We start from the raw sequence: 24,228 nt of genomic DNA, 5'->3' as shown, positions 1-24,228 counted from the left end.
TACAGATGTGAGAGCAGTGGCAGGTGCAGGATGCATTTCAGTGAGTTACCCCCTGCCCTCAGCCACCTCTCCCCTGCGAAGATGTGCTGCCATACCTAGCAGCGGCTGTACTTACTGATATGGTCTATGGATCCTGCACAGAATTTGCCATAAAACTTCTTGGCGCCAAGCCCCCTCAAGTCATGTATGGTGAACGGCCACAAGTGCAGGACATTATTGCGGGAAAAGGCGTCCCTCTTCTCTATGACCACCACCTTGGCTCCCAGGAATGACAGGTCGATGGCTGTGCGAAGGCCGCAAGGTCCAGCCCCAATTATCAGACACTGCAAAGCAACCAAGTACACAGTAACTTTACAGTCCGAGGAGGAAAAAGGTATTTTTGCCATAGCTTCAAAGCATCCTAGCATCAGTCTTTCTATTGTCACCTGCCATGCTCTGGCACGGATATGTTCAAGCAGTACCTGCAACCTGAAAATGAAACATATCACAGAGAAATGAAAAGTCTGGAGAAACAAGCAAGTCACCTGCCTCTTTCCAACCCTTCTTTGAAGAAGGGCTGCCAAGGCGTGCTCTCCGGGCTATGTAAGCACATAGAGAACAGCAATATTTCTGAAGGCTTCTCCCCCACTTTCCACCCATGTGTTTTCTGTTCTCAGAGGAAGGTGAAGTAGCTTTTTCCTCATCTTCCAAAGCCTGAGCTAGCTTTCTTGAGAAGCTCTTCAGGAACACTAACAATTCCTCATCAACACTGAGCAGCACAGGAACAGTTACAGCAGAACAACACAATGCTTTCATAGACATAATTTAGAGTAGCACAGACAGCAGGCAAGGCAAAGCACTCAACGTAGGTGTATGCTGGTGCTGCTATTGTTGCAGCAAAGGAACCTCCAGGTAAGCAAATATAATATAAATATGAACTTTGCGTCACAAGAGCATTTTTATCAAAATACATTTTCTTCAACGTAACCTTTGTCTTTCATCTCCTCACATCCTTTTCCACTCTGCTCACAAACACTATTAGAGGCTAATACATGGCTTGAGAATGTCAAATACTCGCATATCTAGTGTTGGAAGTACTTCCTGGGAAGCAAAAGAATACATCAAAATATTTTAAGATTAAGAATCCAAGACAGTCAACTGATGCTTCTCACCCATGGAAACTGAAGTCCACAGGGAAAGCTGGCACATCTATGCATATTCACATGAATACAGGACAGTCCACTTTGTTGTACCATTTTTGTATTTTTTTTTTCTATTGAGTATAAACCAGACGCACCGAGTAAAAAGCCATCAAGTAGAGACTTTTACCATCATGTGAGTATTTTCCAGATCTTTATGTACCCTTACAGCTGGACAAGAAGGCTCTCTGAGAAATTCTTAAAGATGCTAAAACGTACTCAGAACCTAACCTTCTGATTAAACTGCCTATCCCAAAACAAAGATCTTTGTTCTCTAACAGTCTTCATATGCCAATTTTTACATTTTAACCTGTTATTTGCTGGGACGTATATTCTGCAAATGACGTGAAACAACAAATATAAAGCCTAGATGATAATAAAACAGTTCAGGTTGCAGCAGTAAAGAATTAACAACTGACATGCAGACTTTAACAGGGCTACTGTATCATGTCAGAGGTCATACAAACCTAAGGGCAGAGATCCAAGTCTAGAGGAAAGAGAAGGGAAGGATAACAGCACTCTTTATTTAGTAGCTTTGGGAACGTGAAGGCATATATGTAAAAAAGGCAGCCCAACCACTGCACTATTAGCAATGTGACTCCAAAATAGGCTTGAATATTGAACATGTGTCCAACTCGGAATTTCTCAAAAGAGACAATCAGCTAAGATCTAGTATATTCTTCCAGTTCAATACTGTGGGTTAAGTATAACTCCCCAACACCACCTAATTTTGTTTTTAAAACTTGTAAGAAAATTAGCTGAGTGTGTCATATTTAACCATGTAATAATTTGGCTCAAACAACTAAAACCTTCAAAGAGATTGCATTCAATAAACAACACGACCACACTGAGATGGGCGAATTCTACTCTTTGGTAACTTTCCCAGTATAAAATAGTTACAATGGAGAACACAACACAAAATTAATTATACTAATATCAGACTATTCAAGCTCAGGTATACGTAATCAAATTAAAAACTCATTACCTGTAATTTTGTCACAGAAATGTAAAGACGATTTTTTTCTACAAGCTTTTTTTTTTTTCCCCATATGCAAGAATGTGGTTAATATCCAGTTTATGTTTAGGACTCTAGCTGTTGTGGCTATAAAATATATGATACTCAGCAAAGCCATTCATGGCCAAGTTTGCCACCTTGTTTTAAAAAATGCTGTAATAAAACACAGCAAGTTTTAGGGACAATTAAAATGAGAAGAAAATATTCTGTTCCCTTTTCCACCTCTCGTGACTCTTCCAGTTTCTGATCCCTCACAGAAACCTAAGTTGTGGTTCTTGCACAGGCAGCAGTAAGCACAAGAGATGCCAAGCACAGCCGGGTCACTGAAGGCAGTTCTTGTCGCTCCTCCTTCCCTTTCCCCACGATGACTCCAAACAACTGTTGCGGAGTGCTAAAGCAATCTCACCCTTCACAAACACGTCCTGCTCAAGATCCTTCGGATAAATTATATTTAGTTGCCAGTAACAACACCATGGTAATGTAACATAAAATGAAAACTGAAATTCTGTATTCTCTGTATAACCAACAAAGAGAAAAGTCCACGAACGGAGAATCATCTTCCTGTTCTCTTTTGAGGTGCTCAGGCTAAACGAATAAAGGGACTAGTGTAAATGTTTGAAAATATTTACACTTGAACAAAGCATCACATGTAAATCTTGCCTTCATGAACTATACACCCAGTTATCTGTATTCTGGTTAACCGGGACACCAGCCACGTGATGCACGAAGTGCCCAACTCTAGTCATGGCACACCTTATAAATAGGCAAGTGGGAACTAAGCTCCAGAGGATGAGATCTTCAAAACTGGTATACGCTGAAATACATAGGAGCCAATTTTACTAAAGAAATGATCAGTATCTGTTCTAATAACATGGGTAAAATCTTAAGCTTTGTTTAAAATTCTATCATTTCCACATGACCACTTACGTTTCTGTATTTTTAATTAGTGGTTTGTAAATTACATTAAAAATTTGGAAAATAAAACTAAGTGAAGTAGGAGACATCACATCAGACATGATTCAGTTCCCAGAATGCTTCTACTTCGAATAGTTGTGATTATCTCTGAGGAATTACATACAAACTTTTAATGGCAGATGCCACTAGGGTAGGAAACAAGTCATTAACAGAAATATATATGAAAAATATAAAAATAATACACACACATCATTTCTTTATATAAAAATACTCAACAAAGTTTATGTTTAATGCCATACAAAAAGAATTTATCATCACAGGTATGTATTAAATTTCAGATGTACTAACAAATAAAATGTTATTTTAAACTAAATTTCAACCTCAGCTACCTAATTTCACTACTCAAAATGACTTGAATCCCAGCTTCACCATCCTATATATTTCTGGGTTGGGGCAGACAGGTGCCACCCTTTTTACCTGCATTTCTACTGAGCATCTCACCAAAGGCTTCTCAGAAACACTGGCAAATATGACCTGCCTCCCCTCCTTGTTCTCCTTTGCTTTCTCTCTTCTCCATGCCCTCCCCTTCCTCTAGAAGGAACCAGCTCAGTGTGAATGATGACCAACACCGCCTGATTGTTTCATTGTTTTCCACATTGATCTATATGCATCTGCTACCTATAATCTGAAGTAACAATTATAGAACATAGAAACATAGAAACATAGAATGCTTTGGGTTGGAAGGGACCTTAAAGATCATCAAGTTCCAACCTCTCTGCCATGGCAGGGACACCTCCCACCAGACCAAGCTGCCCAAAGCCCCATCTAACCTGGCCTTGAGCACTTCCAGGGATGGGGCATCCACGGCTTCTCTGGGCAACCTGTTACAGTGCCCCACCACCCTCATAGAGAAAAAGTTGTTCCTTATATCTAATCTAAATCTATGCTCTTTTAGATTAAATCCATTACTCCTTGTCCTATCTCTACACTTCCTGACAGAGTCCCTCCCCAGCTTTCCTGTAGCCTTCTTTAGGTACTGGAAAACTGCTATAGGGTCTCCCTGCAACTTTCTCTTCTCCAGGCTGAACAACAGTCACAGAATATCCTGAGTTGGAAAGGATCCGCAAGAATCATCAGGTCCAACTCCTTCAGTTCGCGAAGGCCAGCAACCCATGGGAGGGACCCCAAACCAGAGGAGGAGAAGAGAGTGGCCATGAAGAAGTGGCAGAGACAAAGCACTATGGACTGACCACAACCCTCATGTTTATGAAATTTGGGGTTTAAATGTAACATAATTAATTACATTGTATATTTTCCATATTATATTAATTACACTTAAAATGCAGACTAAAACCCAAGGCCACAAGAACACAAACTGGGAAACTGAAAAATTTGACCCAATGCAAGCAATTAAATGAAAAAGCTTATTAACCCCAGAATACAAAGCTAAACATTTAATTATGTGTTGAAAAATACACCAGGTTTATTCAAATATTTAAAATCTTCTTAAAATTTCTGCTTGATTCAATCTGGGTTGAATTTTCTATCAGATGCTTAGATTGATCACACTGTCAAAAATTATATACTTTTGCCTGAGATCTAGGTGATGGTTGTTCATAGCAGGTTACACAGAGTTAGATGTCAATGGAGAACAACTTTTCATATGGCCATATACTGATAGGATGAGGGGAAATGGTTTTAAACTGAAAGAGGTGAGATTTAGATTAGATGTCAGAAGGAAATTCTTCACTCAGAGGGTGGTGAGGCACTGGCACAGGTTGCCCAGAGAGGCTGTGGATGCCCAATCCCTAGAGGTGTTCAAGTTCAGGTTGGAGGGGACCCTGGGCAACCTTATCTAGTGGATGGCATGCCTGCCTATGGCAATGGGGTTGGAACTGTATGGTCTTTCAGGTCCTTCCAACCCAAGCCACTCCATGAATCATAGAATCATAGAATCATAGAATATCCTGAGTTGGAAGGGACCCTTAAGGATCATCAAGTATAAACTTTTTTTTATTTCCACAACAGCTAGGACAAATGGATCTTGGTCCATCAGTGATTTATACAAGTGTTATTTTAGCATTTAATTATAAATTTCACCATCTATATGAAAATGGTAAATGGAAAGCGAGACAATCAAGGAAATAACTTTCTAATATCTAGGTGGAAATCAAACTTCAGTCCTCATATCTGAACAACTGTTCATAATCATGAACAGGATTATTTCCCCCTCCGTTCTCTACTAGGTGAATTAGTCATTCATTTCTCCTATCAATTAAGATATCTCTTTTTCCAAAAAAGTTAATAGATGCTTTTCTTTCTCTTGTATATTAACTTCAATGAAGGAGGACAGAATCCTGTTCTAATTTTATTGTATTCCACACTATCTTCCTTTTTTTAAAAGAAGTGTATGATTATTTGCAAAAATAACTTACTCCATAAACATTTTTAATGATATGAAGAAATGTCTATCAGTAACAAAATAAGGAAGCTCAGACTGTAGCATCAAACAAGGGTACATGAAGCACAAACACCAGCTCACAACAATCGAGGTAAAATAAATTGGAAGAGGTGCACAAAAGCAGAAATCCCTAACAGTAAATACCACACATACCAATCTTTTAAAAGGAATCGGTATGGTTTCCACATTGTGGTTTTGTTTTTTTCTCTGAAATTCAAGCAATTGCTTCCTAAATCATGCTAAATTGAACATTTTGCCAATTTGGAAGGCATGTCTCTATCAAGAGACATGAGACTTTTTGAAATTAAAAGGGATGCACTTCAAAAAAATCCAGACATACGTATTTTGTATCTAAACCCCAACAGAAAACTTCACAACCCAGTTATCTATTTTAAAAAACAAGCAAACAAAAACAAACAAAAAAAACAACTACCAAGATACAAGCCTACAAAGGAAGATTTTATAACTCAATCTCACTTATAGTACTGATGCCACAAAAAACATGAAGCACATTTTGACTCCCATGAATACATCTCCACAGAGGATCACTTTCCTTACCTTTGTGTTGGCGCATGCTTTCCCCTTCTTATAGTCCTTATGGCTGCCCCTCTTATCCAATTTGGCCCACAAGGCTTTGGCTTTCCAGTAATTTAGCTTGGACTTGAGTTTGTGATAGAAAGAACGATAGTCCTTGGGCTTTAGTTCTAGGTAGTCACAGAGCTCCTGGAAAGCCTTGAGAGTCCCCTTGCATGTTGAAGCCTGGACAAATCTGTCGAAGAGAACATGAGCCTGGTTCACCTTCTCGTTCTTACTTTCCTCCATGCTTCACACGTGGCAGCTGCCCTGGGGGGCAGCTGTTCTCTTCCAGTCTGCCAGATTTCCCAGTGTTGCTCTGCTGAGACACTTTCACCTCTGGCTTACGAGCATTATCAACCTGTGAAATAAAAAGAAGAAAATGTAACTGAGTTTGCTCTTTGCTTTTTTTTTTTTTTTTTCTTTCCAAAATGATGTCTGTGCCTACTAACCTAAGAGCCCAGATTCTCAGTACCTAATGAAGGAAGTCCTAAATGAGTCAACTGATCAATAATACCCCAAGGAGTCTTGCCTGAGCTGACTGAAGCATGGCCTTCCAAAGCCCACCAAGGCTCTCTTCAGGCAGTGGCACACCTCTTCTCTGTTAAATCACCGAACACTTTACCTGAGCCAGTACACCTAAATAGTATTATCAAAGCTCTTGCTTCATATAAACAGCAGAGAAGATACAAGTCAACTGGCAGATGTTACATATCTTTGGAAGCAGACAGAAGTTTTGAAACAAAAGCTAGAGACTTATTAATGTAGCAGTGACAGTGATAACAAGATCACTGTGTTAATACCACAGCAATGGGTACATGCTGCTCTTGAAAACACGACTACCCCCAAGTATTTTAGCAGTTGGATTTCCATCAGTAAAAGAAGGTTTGGTCCTCTCCTTCAAAAACAACGTGTCTTTACCCATGATAAAAAGAGGAAACAGAATGGCATATCGCAAACTGATATTTCTGTTTGGGAGTGCTTGCAGTGTTTTTGTACACTGACATGACAAATACAATGATGGCTGCTGCAATCCTAGAAAGAAGTTAGACCTAACAGCAATCAAACGCTTAAGAAAAGATGTCAAGACTGAAAACAAAATGCCCACCTGCATTGCATCAAGCAGTATAAACACCTGTCTCACTTAGAGTCTGTGGGTATATTCCCGTCTCAGTAAGCAAGCAGCCTAAAAGCAAACTGCCTGCTGCATTTTATGTGCAGAATTCTCAGACTATTTCCTCAGTTTTGTGGTTTTCAACTTCTTTTGATATGCAGATCCCTACTACATTTCAGGTGGTAGCTGGTGTTCTCAGCAGATGAAATATGCTAACAGGAGGTCTGCTACGCTTAGTTGCTTTTGTAGGATCTCTCAGAAATACAGAATTGTTTGGATCACAAACAGCAGATTTTGTTTAAAGAACAGCTGTTTTTCTCTCTCTTTCTTTTATATATAATAAAGTTTTTTCTTCCTTTTATATAAAAATACATACATCTAAGATATAAACAATTACTCTGCCCTCTAAGAAAGAATACTGCTGTTTAATCTTCAGATAGGGGAGGGCAGCATGGGAACATATGCTGGAACTATGAATGTGAAAACATTTCTGAGGTGCTTTTTCTCCTTTGTTTTTTTTTTTGTTTTTTTTTGTTTTTTCAAAGGGTATTAAGGTGAAAAAGGAAATATGTGGACTCGGATAAAACCTTTTAGATTCTCACCAGCTCTTTTCCTGCTTCCAGCAGACAGGAAGCCAAGTCAAACAGTACAGCTCATGTCTCTTCCCCTCTGGTATGACAGCTCTGCAGCAGTTTATGTGGGCACTCCTGTTTTCCAAGCTAACACGGTATTTATTGCTTCAGTTTAGAAATAGCAAAGGAGACCTGGAAGCCTTTACAAACATCCCCAAACTGTTCATTATTAAAAATAAAAATTCCTGCAAAAGTCACAGGAATACAATGGGTTATACCAGAGAAAGTGATTCTAATTTTATTAGTTCAACTGCCCTAGAGGACTCGGTACAAACAAAGCTGTTTCTCTGACTGGCTGATACTGAAGTCATGTCCCCATCAGCACTGCTCACTAAGCATTATGGAACAAAATACTTTCCTTCTTTTTGATCTTCACTGTTGTGAAGCTGGAAATGTACTCCAGGCTTGCACCTCAGGGCAACTGCTCCAGTCCTCTAAGACACTGTGCTTTAAGCTTGCATCTCCTCTTCAGTTCTCAAAAATGTTATGAAGAGCGCCAACAAATCTCCTCTTATGTTGAAGGAGTAATTCAAGTGCATCTGGTAACGGAGATGTAACAAGATACCCACAATCTAAAGCCACATGCCTCGTTTACCACCAGCACCACGTTTCACATTGACTACTATTTTGTGTTGTATTTCCCATCTCTTGCACTCTGCCACCCAAACACTCACTTTCCACCAGCGCTTCAGATGCCTGATGCAATGCTTCCCAAGAATAAGCAACAGGAGTTACACGACCTAAATTCGGCGGAGTGGCAATTTCAGCCTGTTGGGCCACAGTCCATTACTGAGACCTCCAGGTGTGACGACAGCTTTGGTTTCACTTCTTGCTCTTGCTCCTGCTGTATTTCAGCAGAATGAAGCTGATCCTGGCTGCACAGCGAGGCCTCCAAGTTACAATCCACCCCGAGCGCTCTGTGCCCAAGGCTCGCCCAGCCAGGAGACAAACCTGCCAAAGCAGGTCATTTTGCGCGGCGCAACCAGAGCGGCACCTTAATTTCCCTGTTCTGCCTGCATCCCATTTCACGCCGGCTGTGAAGTCAGTTATGCCCACAGGTGAAGCACGGAGGCTTCAGTCACTGCAATTAGTCACTCTGCAAAACGCCGCATTCCTGACGTAAACACCCAAATCCTTGGAACCTATGAGCAACACGTTAGAGAGCATGGAAATTACAGGAGGCAAAGCAAGGGCAGGCAGGAATTATTTGCCAGGTTTCCAAGGGATTTGTATGCCATGCTGGCTCTTCTGCAAGCCTGCAGTATCCTGCATGTTTTGTCTCGAGGCAGCTGATTGCTGACTCAGAAGCTCTGTGAATTCCTTGGCTGAAGCATTGGGAGAGAAAGACAAAGCCCGTGAAAAAACGCATGCAAGAGCAGTGTTCATGTTGCTATTTACAATAATAGCAAGAGGTTGTCACTGACTCATGACTGCAAGTACACTCAGGATCTCCAGCTCTTGCCCAGGACAAAGGAACCCAACGAAAAGCAGAATCAGACAATGAATAGTTCCAGGTGCTGCTTCCTTCCCCTTCCCACAGTCACCACAGATGCATGAATATGCATATTTTACCAAACGCATGTGAAAGTCCAGTCCAGTGCCTGCAAAGCTCACCCCCTCCTTTTGTCAGATGGCAGAAACAGTTGCAAGTGATACACGTGGTGATTTTGGGTGTATACAGGCAAATTCCTGCAAACCCAGGGCTCCTATACTCCAGACAAATACGGCGCCATTGTAGAAATCACCTCCCCATGCTTTCAATCCAGATTTTGTTAAAAGTGCTCATTTATCTAATGACTTAGTCCTGAAAAAGTAAAATATTTCAGCATGGGAATGTATTTTCCAGCATTCTCCTCCATTTTTTCCAGCTGTAACTACTGACTTAATTCCATCTAAATTCACAGATTGCTTTGTCCAGCTCAAAACAGCATTTCAAGCGGATGAAACGTTTGCCAAAGTAACTGCCCAGACCCAACTCTGAGTGCTGAGTTTCTCCAAGCACCATGCAAGTACTTTCTTATATTCTGGTTGTTTCACAGCTGGGCAAATGCTGAGGATGCACACTCGACACAAAGCTCTGAGGAGGCAGTGATCAACAAAGCGTGGTACTGTATGAAAAGGCAAGTTGGTCCTTCACCCAGAAAACTACCAGTGGCTCCAACAGCCCCAGTGCCCATTGATCTCATCCTTTCCATAATATTTCCCATCGCCCAGCCACTTTCCATGTCCTTGCCTCCCCTTCACGGCCCCTCACCTTCTGCCTAAGCAAGGCTCAGTAACACGCTCTGGAAACTCTGAGCTTACTGTAGCACCGCAGCCAGCACGCACTTGCAACTTGGCTAGCAAAAGCCTAAGAACAGATTATATTGTTAAGCTTATGCTGCAGGCAGTGGGGACACCTATTTTTGTCCCACTCCTCCACCCAGCCACCAGTTTTCTTGTAGGAAATCAATTACCTTCAAGACTTTTATTCCCTGTCAACTCTGGATGAAATCGTTCCAAAGTTATTAAGGATGAACTGAAAAGCAGATGGACGAACAACTCAATCCCATAAGCTTCCCTTCTATAGGAAACCACACTAAAGAAAGTCCTTATTCCAACAAATGAAAAAGCTCTGTTTCCATTTCCAGGATTTATTTTTACTTTTAGCTAAAGCTAAAGAAATGGCCTTTGCTACAATATGTTCATCACATTCTAAGTCATCACAGATATCAAAAAGTGCAGGTTTAGGGTGGCTGCAAGGCTGTGGAACAGATGGCAAAAAGAGGACACTTTTGACAAGAAAAGCTAAAAAAAAAAAAAAAAAAAAAAAAAAAAAAAAGCAATTATAATTATTTTAGCTCCATATTATGCAGACAAGAAATGAGAAAGCAGGAGGACAAAAGGGCGGGGCTGCCATTGTTTGTGGCTTCCCCTTTTATGCCACATGGAAAAAAGGAAAGTCAGTACAGTTTTAAGATGGTATTTTGATTTGCTCTCATTCATAAAATTTGACATTCAAGAAAATACACTGGGCAATAAATGTTTGTGTTTAATACACTTATCAAGCCTGATTTGGTAGGCTTCTGCCCACCACAATGGGGTGGATCAGTTGGGTCTCCATCTGTTTCCTTCCTCATCCCATCAAGCCAGAGCAAGAGTAGGAGAAAGAGAAATCAGATACGAACTTGTTGCAAATACAAGAACCCATTCGTAGTAAGATGATCAAGGCATATGTACAAACAGGTCACACAGAATTGTCACATGGAGAAAACAGTCCAGTAATGATTTGAAAAGAAATACAATGACATCCAAGAACATGGAAACAAATACAGTGGCAGCTACAGATATTTGGTTCCCAATTTTATATGAAGGTACTGAATAAAAATATGTAGATCGTTCTTTACTAACCCTTTCTTCAGTGCCATAAGATGTTTACCGACAACATTAGACCTACAAAACGAAACCTTTTATTTACATGAATTCAGCAAACATATTCTGTTGCTCTGTCATACACTTCTCTTTGATCAAATCACAGTCCTCATACTGAATGAACACCAACGTTAAAAAAAAAAAAAAAAAAAAAAGGAGGCCAAGAAACAGATCAGCTGTCTTCTCTCCTCAATTTGATAAGAACCAATGTCCCCAAAAGTTCTACCTAGCATTTTCCTTCTGGTCTTTGGGGGAAAGCTGCTTAGCTTAGGTAGTGGAAGTCCTATATGCCGTTGACCATTTTAGCCAGTTTCTTTGAATCAGATAGGGTGCTTAACCAAAGTCTCCAAACAAAATGAAAGAGCCAAGACAAAGAAATGACACCACGGAAGAGGAAGAGGTAACTGTCCCCTTATAGGATGGGTAAGGGAACAGTAAGCCTTCCGGATGGCTGTCCAATTGTAAGACCAGCTTCAGGACAGACTACCTTAACTCCCTGAATACACCTGTGACACAGCCACGTACCAGAGAGATCCCTCAGAGCACAAATCTTCAATCTGGGGGCAGCAGTAACCGATGCAGTGATCCCTTCTCACCTAGAAGGTACTAGTCAACTGTGACTGAGAAGCTGGGGACACATCTTGGAGCTGTCACCACACTGTGAAGAACTGCACAGTAACCCTACATGCACAGCAAAAAAACCCACACATTTCTCGAAGCAGAAAACACGCCTTTCTCAGCAAACAGTAGCACTTCTCACTGGAATCAAAACTGTCACGACAAACTTTTTGGAGCATGCCCATTAGCACACATCACGCAACGCTTCCCTTTACAAGCCCCCCAAAACCTCACGGTATCTGACAGCAAAGGCCCCGTTCATTACCTGCACGGTGAAATCCATGAGGCTACAAAACCTCCTGAAATCCTTCCTGGCACAGACCATCTTAAACACTAATGTGAGAGAGCACTGAAGGCAGGCCGCTACCCATCATCATCGCTGTTGCACAGACCGTACGGCAACGAGGTGCTCTGTGACGAGCCTCCTGCTCTGGGAGAAAGGGCACCACGTGCTTCCAGGACACGAGTTCATCTTCCTTCACGAAGACTCATTCTTGGTGCACCCACTACAACACGGTGCCAGCTTTTGCCTCCACCTCCTCCCAGATTTTATCACAGTAAATACCAGAGGATGCTACTCTTGCCAAGAGACTCACCCCTATCTCACAGCTTGCCACCCTTCCCTTGTGAACAACTGCCTCAGAAGCCTTAGGCACCAACACTTCGCTAAGCCCATGAGAGCAAATTGTAATTTCCTAGCCTCCCAAAGCCAAAGCCACATGACAGTGAAGGCTTCACTCATTCCCTGTGTGGTAAAATCCATGGATCTCCCACAAATTGTTGGGACAAACCCTCAAATCACAAATCCTTGTGTTTCAATATAGGGAGCCCTAAAACCATTCCCATGAAGACCATTCCCCACCCCGCAGGCAGGCAGACTGCCGGTATTTTCTGATGAGCAACACAAACCCAGCTTCTGTGCTGCGTGCCATGGCTTTGCACTAGGTGAACGTGACTTCACTACAGGGCTGAACCACCTGGAGGCTTCCTACTCCACTGCTTCACAAGGAGATTGAACGTCATTCCCTCATTTGAAGTACTTTGAAGCCATTCTTGATGTTACCTTTCAACAAGAAAACCCATCCTGAAGTTAGTTCCTACCTAGTTTTGCAAGCTGGACTTCCTCCCTGGAGTTCTTCAAATGCCATCTGAGGAAAAGCTCCTACACAAAAAAGGCCTCTAAGAAATGACTAGAATGACACTTTCACAAAACTTTACTTCTAAGACTCCACATGGGGAAAAAGCAAATCAGTCAGCTTAGCACAGCCAGACATAAAAGCTTTTGACATCGTACAGGGTACAGATTTTCATCTTTCTGAGCCAACATTGTACGACAGTAGGAAAAGAGGTTTTCAGAAAAGCTTTGCTGAACATGAGAGAACAGGAGCATTGTTCTGACCCAATTAGAAAGTTTGAGCAGAAAGAAGACTGGAGGCTACAAAACACACCGTAATGACCTCTTCTGCAGCCCAGTGATCCAAGTCCTCGGAGGTTTTCAGGTTCTACCAGCACTTTGATCAACACAAGCTACCCCACAACACAGTACAGATAGAGCCTGGAGATTATATAGATTATATATAGATAGAGATATAGCGCATGTTTGAACTACAGAAAGCTTACGCCTCCTATTATACACACTTGTCTCCACCTATGTGCTTCAGTTCTTCCTTTTATCTTCTAATTCTGCCTCATACAGGCCAGTAAAGATTATTAATTGCAAAGAACCTCGTGGTCCAAACTTACCAAAGCCTCCTTTGTTTAGGTCACTGAGAGACACCATAGCAGCTCAGAAAGAAACTAAAAAATTCATTTGTGTCAGCATTTATTCTAATCAAGGCAGGTGGATGCCTGGATTTTTAACTCCAAGGCTCGCTCCCCAGTGGTTTGGTACATACCAGACTCTCACAAACCAAAGAACAAATACTCCAGTTACAGACATTAAAAATGTACACGGAAAAGCAAGTTTTATTTGTGCTGCTTCCAACTTTCAGCTATTATGGGTGTGGAAAAGAGGCAGGCAGTTTCTCAAAGGAAGTGGTGGAGGAGAAAGGAATTAGGAAACAGCATTAAAAGATTCATAAATCCATCGTACACGCACACTCAACAACTAGCTAAGGCACCACAGATTGAGTACATGTACAGAGCATTTCAGATGGATTATTTAATGGATCTATCTCCTGTTTCTGTGGAGGAATGCTGAATATGAAAAGCAGAATGACTTAAAACATTTAGATTTTTTTTCCTAATGTAGACCTTGCAAGACCATTTTGGGAGCCAAGAAACCTAAGTAAACAGACATTTGAATAAAAGAGCCATAAAGATTACTCCAACCCACAAACCACTTCATCTAGAGGCTGTTGAACTTTAAAAACAAAACAAACCCCAAAGCTTATTCTAGGAAAAATCCAGGAAGGGTTGGGACCATGCTATAACCCGTGGGTGCAACCCTAGCCTTTATAATTGTGAGGTAAAATATACACAGAGCTCAAAAAATGCCTAAGGAACTGGACCTTAACCCCAGCCCTCCAGAACCACTGCCTCCTTTCCCTTGACCACAAAGGTCCAACCAAGAGCAACATCTCAAGGGCTCAAGGCAGAACAGGACCAGCACCGCACTCGCTACTTGTCACTTGCTTTCACTTGTCACTTCTTGTCCATACATCCAACTATCACGTGCCCTGATCCGCCACTGCCCCCGACAAACCCAAACTCCATCAGCCAGGCTGACTCCCTAAATTTCACTGTGGCCAAAGCAAATCCCATGGCATGTTTATAACCACTGATCCACGTCCCCTGCTCATGTAGCCCAGATCACTACACACCTACCTTTCCTTTCTCCTTAAAATTTGTGCATGAAAATACATGCTGTGTAGTTTGTCCACATATCTACGAACAGAAACAGCAGTGGCAAGGGACTCAACCTAGGGTAGGTGCAGCACAGGCTGTTTTCTTGACGCTCCACAGGCTTGCTTTGTCCTTGCACTTTAGACACCAGATTAGACCATAATATACTAACAGGCAATTCCATTTCGGTTTGCAAAAGCAGAGAGTCACACACCTCGGCAACAGCAGTACTGACTGAGTAGCCTGAACGAGCCACAAAGCAGGACTGGAAGGGAACTGGGAAGAGACTGGTTCCCAGTAAGTTCTGAATGTCCTTGGGAATGCCCAGTTGATGCAACACGGAGCTACGCCTGTTCTCATGATGGGACTTACTTGTCCAGACTCTGAGGGCATGGGGCTTCTGGATAACAGGGAACATACTGAACACGTTCAGCAGACAATGCTAGAGCCCGATTCATTAGCCCACAGGAAGAAAACCATGCTCATACGCAATAATCCCATCACTTTTATTTCAGAAATTAGATCTTTCCACTCAGCTCTCTTCTACAGGTACCCCAAACATTTTCTATAATCTGTCCCAGGCTGAATTCCCATAGACAAGAAAAAAAATAATTCAATCCTACCCTTTTCTCAAAGCATTTTCTTACTGTACGTGCACCTTGGAGCTCTTGATTGGACAGTATCTTAAACTTCGTTTAGTATTAATCCTTGATTACCCTAGCCATGTAAACCTTTCCCCTTCTAAAGGCAAGAACGCCCAACCCTTTGCACTCTGGTAAACACCATGATCTTTAACGAGAACAATAAACATTAATATTAATGAAATCAAACAAATCCCAACCCATATCAACTAATAAACTTCACTACAAGCCTGTCAACAACTGCTCCAATCTAGCAGCTTAATGAAAACTCTCTATTGCACAATCCTGTGTCTAATGCTTCCCATCATTCATTTACCTCATAGCTAACAGGAAAGCTTTTACCAGGAGACAGAAATACACTGTATGCAAAAAACAGTTTGACATTTTGACTAAACTATTATTTTCTCATGCAATAAGACATACCAAAACTTTTCAAGGTAATCCCCGTTATAGGTGGAGTTCCAAGTACAGCAAAAACCAAAACCCGTAACGTCAAACTTTTTACCCTGGACATAAGTATCATTTGCACATACTGTTACATAGCTTAAAAATAGCAAGCAGGCAGCATGTTCCCCACTTGGCTGGACATCTGACTCTCCGTAAATGCTGAACCCGTTTCAACTGGCCAGAGCGATTCCCCCCAAGCATCCGAACACACGAGAGATGCCTCCCTCAGCAAAGACAGTGCCAAGCTCAATGCCTAGAGCAGATGAAAATCTGTTAGGAAATCAGTTACAGAGGGAAGAGGTGGAGGCGGTTTGGTGATTTGCTCTCCTCTCCCCGAGGCCTTGGCAAGCACAGTTTCTGAAATAAGATGGCAGTCATCATTTCCAGAGGCAGACAGTACTAGTCTGCTCAAATACAGCTGCACTGGTGGGGACATGAAAAGACTTGGTATGAATTAGTCAGAGATTTAATCCAATCTAAGTGCAAGGATGCCATTCAGCAGAATTTGTTCCTAGTAGTGAGCATACATAAAAGCTTCTCTCTTTGCCTTTCATCCTCAAGGACTTTTCTGTCGTCTTTTTAATTCCATCCTTCTCTGGACGAAGGCCATTCCTCTGCAAGGATATCTGGGGGTCTGAGGCAGACATCCTGAGCTGAACTTCCCAGCTATCTCGCAGCGATATGAGAGGGCATGAGCACTCTTTTCACTTAATGCAAGCCTGAGAGCCCCCATTAAGGCACCCACAATTACCTCTTGTGCAAGATATTGACACGTGCCCCTTTAGCAGCCCACCTTTATAGGTGACAGAGAACTACCTACTGTGAAACAACTGTGGTTTGACCATGGTTTGACAGCCCTAATGCACCTCTTTTTGCACTCTGCTGTTTGTGGGCTGGAATTTGTCTTACGAAGCATTCCAGGATCTCCACTGGCACGATGATTCAGTTCTAGACCTTGGGCTCAAACTGAATAATTTCCATAATTCCTCATTTCATAACATCATCCTCCATCTGGTATTTGAGCACTAGCCAGACTGGCCTTTGTTCAAATTGCTTTTAAATGCAGCAAGAAGGGACAAGAGGGACTAAAGGTAACAGCTATGACTCTCTCCAATAGAAATACCAAGAGGCTGCTGCTGGCTTACCTGAGGGCAGGTAATGACTTCAGCATCAGACCGACGAGGTAGCTTTAAGAAGAAAAAGCCTGAAATTAAGAGATACTTCCTTCAGCTTCATTCATCCGCTGCCCTCGGGCTCAGTCAGCTAGCACAGACTTGCAGCACAGCACGCCTCTGCAAACCTGCACTGGCCAGCAGCGGTGGCAGAGCTTCGCTGCGGCAGCGGCCGCTTTCCTAGAAATCCCTCCAGTGATCTTGTGCTGCTACCACAAGGCTAGCTGCAAGTTCCTCCCCAGACACAGCAACCTGCGGCTTTTGGCATCTGGAAACCACTCTCCCTGCTGTCTAACACAAGCGAGCAACTAAGCAGTATTTATATATTTACCATTAGTTTAGCAGAAGTACATGCTGCTATTAAGAAAGCTTGCTTTTGTCTCATTTAAAGACTCAGTAATGTAAAGAATTTGTTCCCCATTAGGTCAGAAGCCACTACTGGAATCTACGCACCCGCCCGCTCCCTCTTCCTTCCCCATGTGTGCACCTGCCTGCCTGCCTCCCAAGCAGGACCGCACGGTTGTTATGTTTGGGGTGGGAGGAGTTGGTTTTTTGGCTGTTTTCTAGGGAGTTTTTGTAAGGGGTGCATGCCATCTTATGAAGGGCTATAGCTGTAATGAGCATTTGGCTCGGTGAGTTCCCACAGGGATATTGCACAACAGGATGAGCACTGCACAGCACACCCCTTTCCTGACAATTCCTTAACTTCATTTCTATCCTATGTGCTCGAGTTCTTTATACAGAATATCAATATAAAGATCAAGCTAGTCCCAAGAGAGTATCACCACAGCCCCTCACCCTTACAGAACACGAACAGCCCCCACTCCTCCCAACACTTGTTCCTTCCCCTTTCAACTACAACTTGCTGCTTTCTGCTCCAGAGGGAGATGCTGAGAGGGTACAGTGCTCAAGCACCACTCACCTTCCCAGCTGAGCAGCATCAAGGATAAGTGCTTTCACGTATAGGTACTTGTGTCTGACACGATGAGAGCACGATGTGTTCAGCAGAATACACAATGCCCCATACAGAGTGTTTGTTAGCAAGGAGAAGGGCACTGGATTCACTTCTGCATGAGCTTGCTGTGGGAAGCAGGAGGCCATACCCGGGACACTGGCTAACCTCAAGCACTAACTAAAGCGACAGGAGTGGCTGAAACCCAGTGGCAGGGCTATCAGAAATGGGAAAGAAACAAGCACGACAGCTGGCTGCAGCAGACTCCCCAGAGAAGAGGTGCAATATTAACGGGAGACAGACAAGGGGGCAGCTGGAAGCATTTACAGTTTTGTTTCCTACAGGGACAGGGGAGGGCTGGCAGGCTCATCAAACTAACAAAGGTGCAGCTCAGCTCTTCCCTGCTTCCTGACCCATTTCTGCCAGGAGAGTAAAAATGTGTGTTAGGCTTTAGACTGCAATCGATGTTTGAAAGCAGGGATACAAAGCTCTAGGGTGTTCTCCCATGAGAAAGGACCAAGGCAATAAAAGACTTGCTCGGTTTATTAATAGCATGCAGTTTTCTGAGACTGAAAAGGAACACACACCACAGACCAGTCCAGTGCTTTCATTTTACTGCACATACACGGACGTGACAATATACGCAAAATTAACGTGCCAACCCAGAATCAAGTGATCTTAACCACAACCACAGACATTTATGCATAGCCAAAAAAAAAAGAGCTTTAATAAAGGTTCATAATGCTGTGTAAGATTATCGCCATTCAAGGCCTTTAGCTCCATAAAGACAAGTTTTCTCTGTGAAAGAAGCTGATGTTGTAGCCATTTCTGTAACTGCCCGTCCTCTTACTGACGCATGTGTTGTGTGGGGAGGGGAGGGAAGAAGTGGGAGGGAGGTGACCCTAGTATATTTGAAACCCCATTTCCTTGCCAGGATGGATGAAATATCACTTCTTCCTCTATTTTAAAAAATAACAGCCTTGGAAGCTGAAGAACACCATGGACTTCCAGGACTTTGCTCGTGTGTGTAGAGCTGAAAAAAACAGTGCTGTTAACAAGGTAGTTATTGGGAAAGACAGGAAAGATTAAAAAAAAAAATCAATTAAAAATAAAACAAACAAAAAAAAATCCCCGTGCTTTTGGTAGTTCACCAGGATGCAGAAGCAACATACTAAAAACTTCTGCACGTTGTTTACTTTGGATAACAAAATTTGAGTGTTGTTTTCCCCCAAAGGCATAAAGATGCTATGCAAAGAAACACTACAGGCAATTTATGCCACATCTGTGTGTGTTCCTGCAGCTAATAAAGGAATGTGAGATGACTACAAGCTATACAAGTAAAATGAGTTCACCACATTACATCAGGGAGTTGAAGGGATAAGCACTGTTCTGGTGCTCCAAGCATGTACTACAGTGCCCAGGAGTCCATCATCTCCAAAGAAAAAAAGTTGTTCAGTGTCTTTGATTTGCTTTTAAAAGCAGCTACCATACACTAACAATGTAGTTAATTCAGGACTGCTCCAACCCGGCCCCAAATGAGCTCGACTTTCCCTTTTCCATATATGCCATGTAACAGCGACTTCATTCCCATTAGTCTCCTGGCCAACCCATCAGACCTGACAAAAACACAGCCAAGAAGCAGATCGGGAGGGTCCCAAGTTTACCAGAGAGATCAGTGTTTATATGCCTTTATTATTCCAGTCCAGAGTTGCTGGCACATTTATAAGCAGCCATAGATTGAGACGTGCTATCTTAGAGAAAGAGAACAGAGCAGCAACAAGTTTACAGCACCCAGCTGTAAGAAATATGAAAGCATGTCCCTGACAAGCACAACACAGCAGTGGCCGCCAGACAAGACAGGTGACCCTTGCTGCAGCTTGGGTTCCTACCTGCTCAAAGTGCTTCTGAGTGCCCCTCTGCCCGCACTCGCTACCTTTGGAGAAAGCAGGTCGCCAGCACGCAGCTTGTCCTTGTACGTAAGGTGACTCAACATCCAATACCTGGGTAACTCGCAAGGCACACTGGAGAAAACACCAGTGGTAACCACACACCTCTGCACTGCGCTTAACCTAGCGTTCCCCGGCTCTGCGTGGCAGCATCCAGGCATTAGACTCCCACGTAGCTTCACTCCTGGGGACAAGGCAGTTCACTTTCAGCGCAGAGCTGTTCATTAGTGATACCGCATTTCATTAACATAAGCACGGGTAAGTAAATTAATAGCAAAGTGAGGCCTAATCAAAATGGCCAAGATAGGAACCTTGCTATTAAATGCTATTTTCCCAGGATGAATTCAAAGCAGTGCGGGGAGCCTGTGGAAGAAGTTGACTCTACCATACAACAGCTACGTGCCGCAAGGTAGATGTGGATGCAAAACATCTGCAAACAAGCTCGATCCATTATCTAAGGTGATTTTTTTTCCCCTTCTCCCACTGAATAACTAGACATCACATATGTACCTGTGCCCATAATCATTTCAGCCCTACCTCAGTTCAACCCAACACGTTCTGGCTATAAAAAATAATCTCCACAGACACAGCAAGCTTCAAGGGGAGATGACGGCATGAAGTGCACAAGATGCAGCTGTTCTTTCACATTAGAAAAAATAAATGCTATCTGGTTGGAGCATCCAGGCAGGATGGCTCACTCTCCTGCAGACAGGATTTAGCATAGAGAAACTTCCAGCATGCTCTTCTTTGGTCTCCTTCCACTGAGCACAGGTTGAATTGCATTCATGGAAAAACAGCACACGGGCATGAAAAGGAAAACCAGCCTGTCCCAATTAGGCTGCACTCAACAGGTACTACGCTGACCCTGGCAGTGTGTAACTAGCAGCCTGCCGTGCTGATACCTTTCCCTGGACCAGCATGTTTGGCTGGAGAAGAAACATTATTTGCTTTCTCTTCTAAATTAGGGATGCTGATTTGAATGTTGAGTAAGACAGTGCACTGATCTGTCCTGTTTAAAACTCCTAAGAAGTGGGTCAAATTAAAAATTTGGGAGTCAAATAGCCACCAAATAATTGAGGTTGGAAAGAACCTCTGGAGATTGCCTAGCCTGATCCCACTGCTTTAAGTAGGGTCAGCTAAAGCAGGTTACTCAGGGCTGTGCCCAGTCAGGTTTCGAACACCTCAAGGATGGAGTCAAGAGGAACGCTTTAAACCTAGCATAATATCCCTTACAGACAGACCTGCATATTTAACCTCCAGGCAGATTAATTTTTATGTAACGAGAGCAATACTGGAGAGGAGAGATGCTCCCAGCACACATCACCCTAAAAGGTAAAGCCAAGAGAATCAAAAGCAGCAAGTCATTTTTTCCCCTATAATCATGAAACTCAAAACCTCTTCAGATTTCCTTCTTACCTTGAAACAAAATGTTTATTCCCATGCCTTGTGGAACATTAAACAGAAGAGCTTAACCCATGAAGATAACACACAAAGCTACTGTCTAGTAGTTGAGATCTGGAGCTTTGAATCCCATTTCACATTCTTCTTTAACATAAAGCCCAAGGGTTCAACTGAACTGCCTCCCCTCTGCTGAAACAGAGTTCTTACTGGTCAAATTTGGTGACACCTGAATTTGCAGTAAACAAGCTCTGGAAGAATCATAAAAATAACACTGACAAGAACCTCAAGAAACCACCGAGTCCATCATGTTGTTCCAGCTGTTGACATGGGACATGGAGTTTCTTATGGGTTACAGCATGAAAGACACCTAATGACATCAAAACGAATATCAGTAAACAACAAAAAAAAAACAACACACCCACAATTTTCCAAGGGTAGAGTGTAATTCCTGGCAGTGGGGCTACAGGGAATAGCCTCTCAGTTGGCAACTAACCCACAAGGTTTTAAATAGATAGTTCAACGCCAGAGATTATTCTCTTATCCTGTGCTGTCAGTGCTACAGAGCTGTGAGGAAATGTACTGCCGATGTACAGACAGGAAGCAACAATGTTTACCTTTAAAGTTAAATTCTGTACCTTTATCTTTATAAAGTCAGATTCTGGATGACTTGCACTGTACAAAGATGATGTACAACACAGGATAGATCTAGAATGCAAAGAGCCATCATTCAATTTTAGAGCAATCAGGCTGTAGCTCTTGCAGTTATCATTTTAATTTTGCTACATGAAGAAGGCATTCACTAAAATGAGGTTCAGCTCTTGGATGAGAAGTTGTTTTCCCCAAGTACTTGTGAGTAGCTGCCATTAACTGCCACCAAAAACAAGCCATTTTGCTGGGGAAAAAACAGGGTCAATCACAGGGGAAGGCAGGTTAAGAAACCAGTTCTGCAAATAGCTGATTAGGAAGAAAGCCGAGTTTTGTGGAAATCTATTACACACATGCTGGCCTGACAAAACTCTACCAGGTCAGCTCTCGTACATCCCTGCTCCTTCTCCCTTTCCTTGTTCCCTTATAGGAGGGTCTGGCAACAGGGTCTGAGAGGGTTATCGGGCCAAAGCTGGAGAAGAGTTCCAGCCAGCCGTCTAAAAGTGAAGTTAATCACCTCAGCACCATTAAGGGGTAAGGCCTAGGAAAGGTTCAGACAGACTGCTTCCATTAACTAGCCTGAACTCATTGAATGCCGTGTAAATGACAGCCCTGCATGGCAGCACATGCCCTAGGCAGTGGTTATTTGAGGCAACAGGTGCTGGGGGATACAGAAGATACTTCACTACCCTGCTCCACACAGCTTGTTTCAGCCTTCTGCTAGACAAGACTTAAAGCAGCGACCAAGTGAAAGCTTCCCGAACTTCCCTGATGCCTAGGGTCAGTCTCACAGCACGCAGCCCAGGCAGCAGAGCCAGACTAAGTTCAGCTGCCCCGTTACCATACGCTGTCACTGCCCAGACTTGTTCATAAACAGCTGAAAATATCCCAAGCAACAATTTTTAACAAAAACTTGTGTTCTGGCACAATAATTCAAGGCTTTTAGGTTAAAGAGATCTGCTGCTGCTTTTGCAAGTGTTCACTGAACTTCTGCATACGATAACCACCCTCGCTTTGGATAAAAAGGCAAGGCAGTCTTACCACAGGGACCTGATTTTTAAAAACAAGGTTGTTCTCATTTAAAGAGAAAGTCCGTAATTATCAAATAATTTCTTCTACCCAAGACTTAAGTTTTTCTCTAGTGACCTGTCCCCTCAAAAGCAGGTAAAAAGCACCTCTCAGAGATATAATAGGGCTCTGCAAATTATTAAACACTTCCCACCTCCAGCAATCCTTAAAATTCCTCCTGGTATAACTCTTCAAGCCCCATTTCAACCCCCGGCCTTTGAATACGCCATTAAGATTTTAAAAGGAACAGAAGTGCTTAGTTTCAGAAAGTTGTTTCCTTACCACAGTTAAGTTCAAACAAATTACTGACTTCAATGCTTCTTTGAGTTCTCAAGCTCATTGTTTACTGAGACAAAAGCACACTGATTTTAGGAGTACAGATTTGTTTACAGCTTTTATTAAAAGCACTGCTAATCTCACCCAAAAAGTTAAACATACCATGGCATTTATAGTTACAGTTTATGTAATAAACTGCATAGCTTATATAGTGCGCATACATATAGTTTAATATATCATAATGATACGATGTTCAGTTTTGAGATAAAGTAACCAACACAGTTATTGCAGATTCTAGTCTTAAATCAACTGCAAACAGAATAGCAGGAAATGTCACAGCTATATTTTTTTTTTCTTTTTTCTTCCTTCCTTTCTTTGCTTTTGATCCTGCAGTGAAGTGGGAACCCTCCTAGAAAGAAGAGGGATTCCTTTCAGTACCATCTCTCCGACTGAGACTGCCAAGAACAGAACAGGGAACAGTCTCTAGGAGGGGGACAGATAAACTGTCCCAAATCAGCTGCTAATTCTGTGAGTTTAAGGGCACTCTTCTCAGGCTATTTCAGTCACCAGTAACCGCCCTGGAATGGCACTAGAGATTCCTGAGGTAAGAGCTCTGTTATCCATCACCAGCAAGTGAGCTACGCTGAGCTGGGTAAGTATATCTCAGAAGAATCACTTGTTTTGCTTTTCCTACATTCATAGTACTGTAAAAAGAGAATATGGGATACAGTATACTAAGCATTATTTAATGTCCTGATATGCTTTCATACTAAATTTCAATATTGATTCAAAACACCGAAGTGGACATTCCTTAAAACCGAACCCTTGAAATGTAACCTCAAACATGTCAAAAAAAATCAGAAGCTGCGATAAAAGCAGAAGTGCTAGCAGACATTTCTGCCTTCAAAAACCCCAGAGA

General features: G+C 42.4%; 1 protein-coding gene across 19 annotated transcripts in view; it reads right to left on the bottom strand.

Moving 5' to 3' along the window:
• The window catches only part of MICAL3 (microtubule associated monooxygenase, calponin and LIM domain containing 3), a 178,793-nt gene that overhangs the window by 103,318 nt on the left and 51,247 nt on the right, over window positions 1–24,228 (bottom strand). For 17 of the 19 annotated variants that reach the window (XM_082765521.1, XM_082765508.1, XM_082765510.1 and 14 more), the window contains exons 2-3: window positions 6,128–6,503; window positions 116–323 (exon numbers count right to left, since the gene is read on the bottom strand). In XM_082765521.1, coding sequence (XP_082621647.1) covers window positions 116–323; window positions 6,128–6,391 — 472 coding nt within the window. In that variant the 5' untranslated portion in view covers window positions 6,392–6,503. Of the gene's footprint in view, window positions 1–115; window positions 324–6,127; window positions 6,504–15,825; window positions 15,838–19,862; window positions 20,104–21,335; window positions 21,426–24,228 lie in introns of those variants that run through there. The other 2 variants (XM_082765520.1, XM_082765525.1) reach the window with 2 other exon arrangements.

Source organism: Aythya marila (genome assembly GCF_965140915.1).
Source record: "Aythya marila genome assembly, chromosome: 1".
Lineage (NCBI taxonomy): Eukaryota > Metazoa > Chordata > Aves > Anseriformes > Anatidae > Aythya > Aythya marila.
This window is presented reverse-complemented; position numbering and strand designations above follow the sequence as displayed.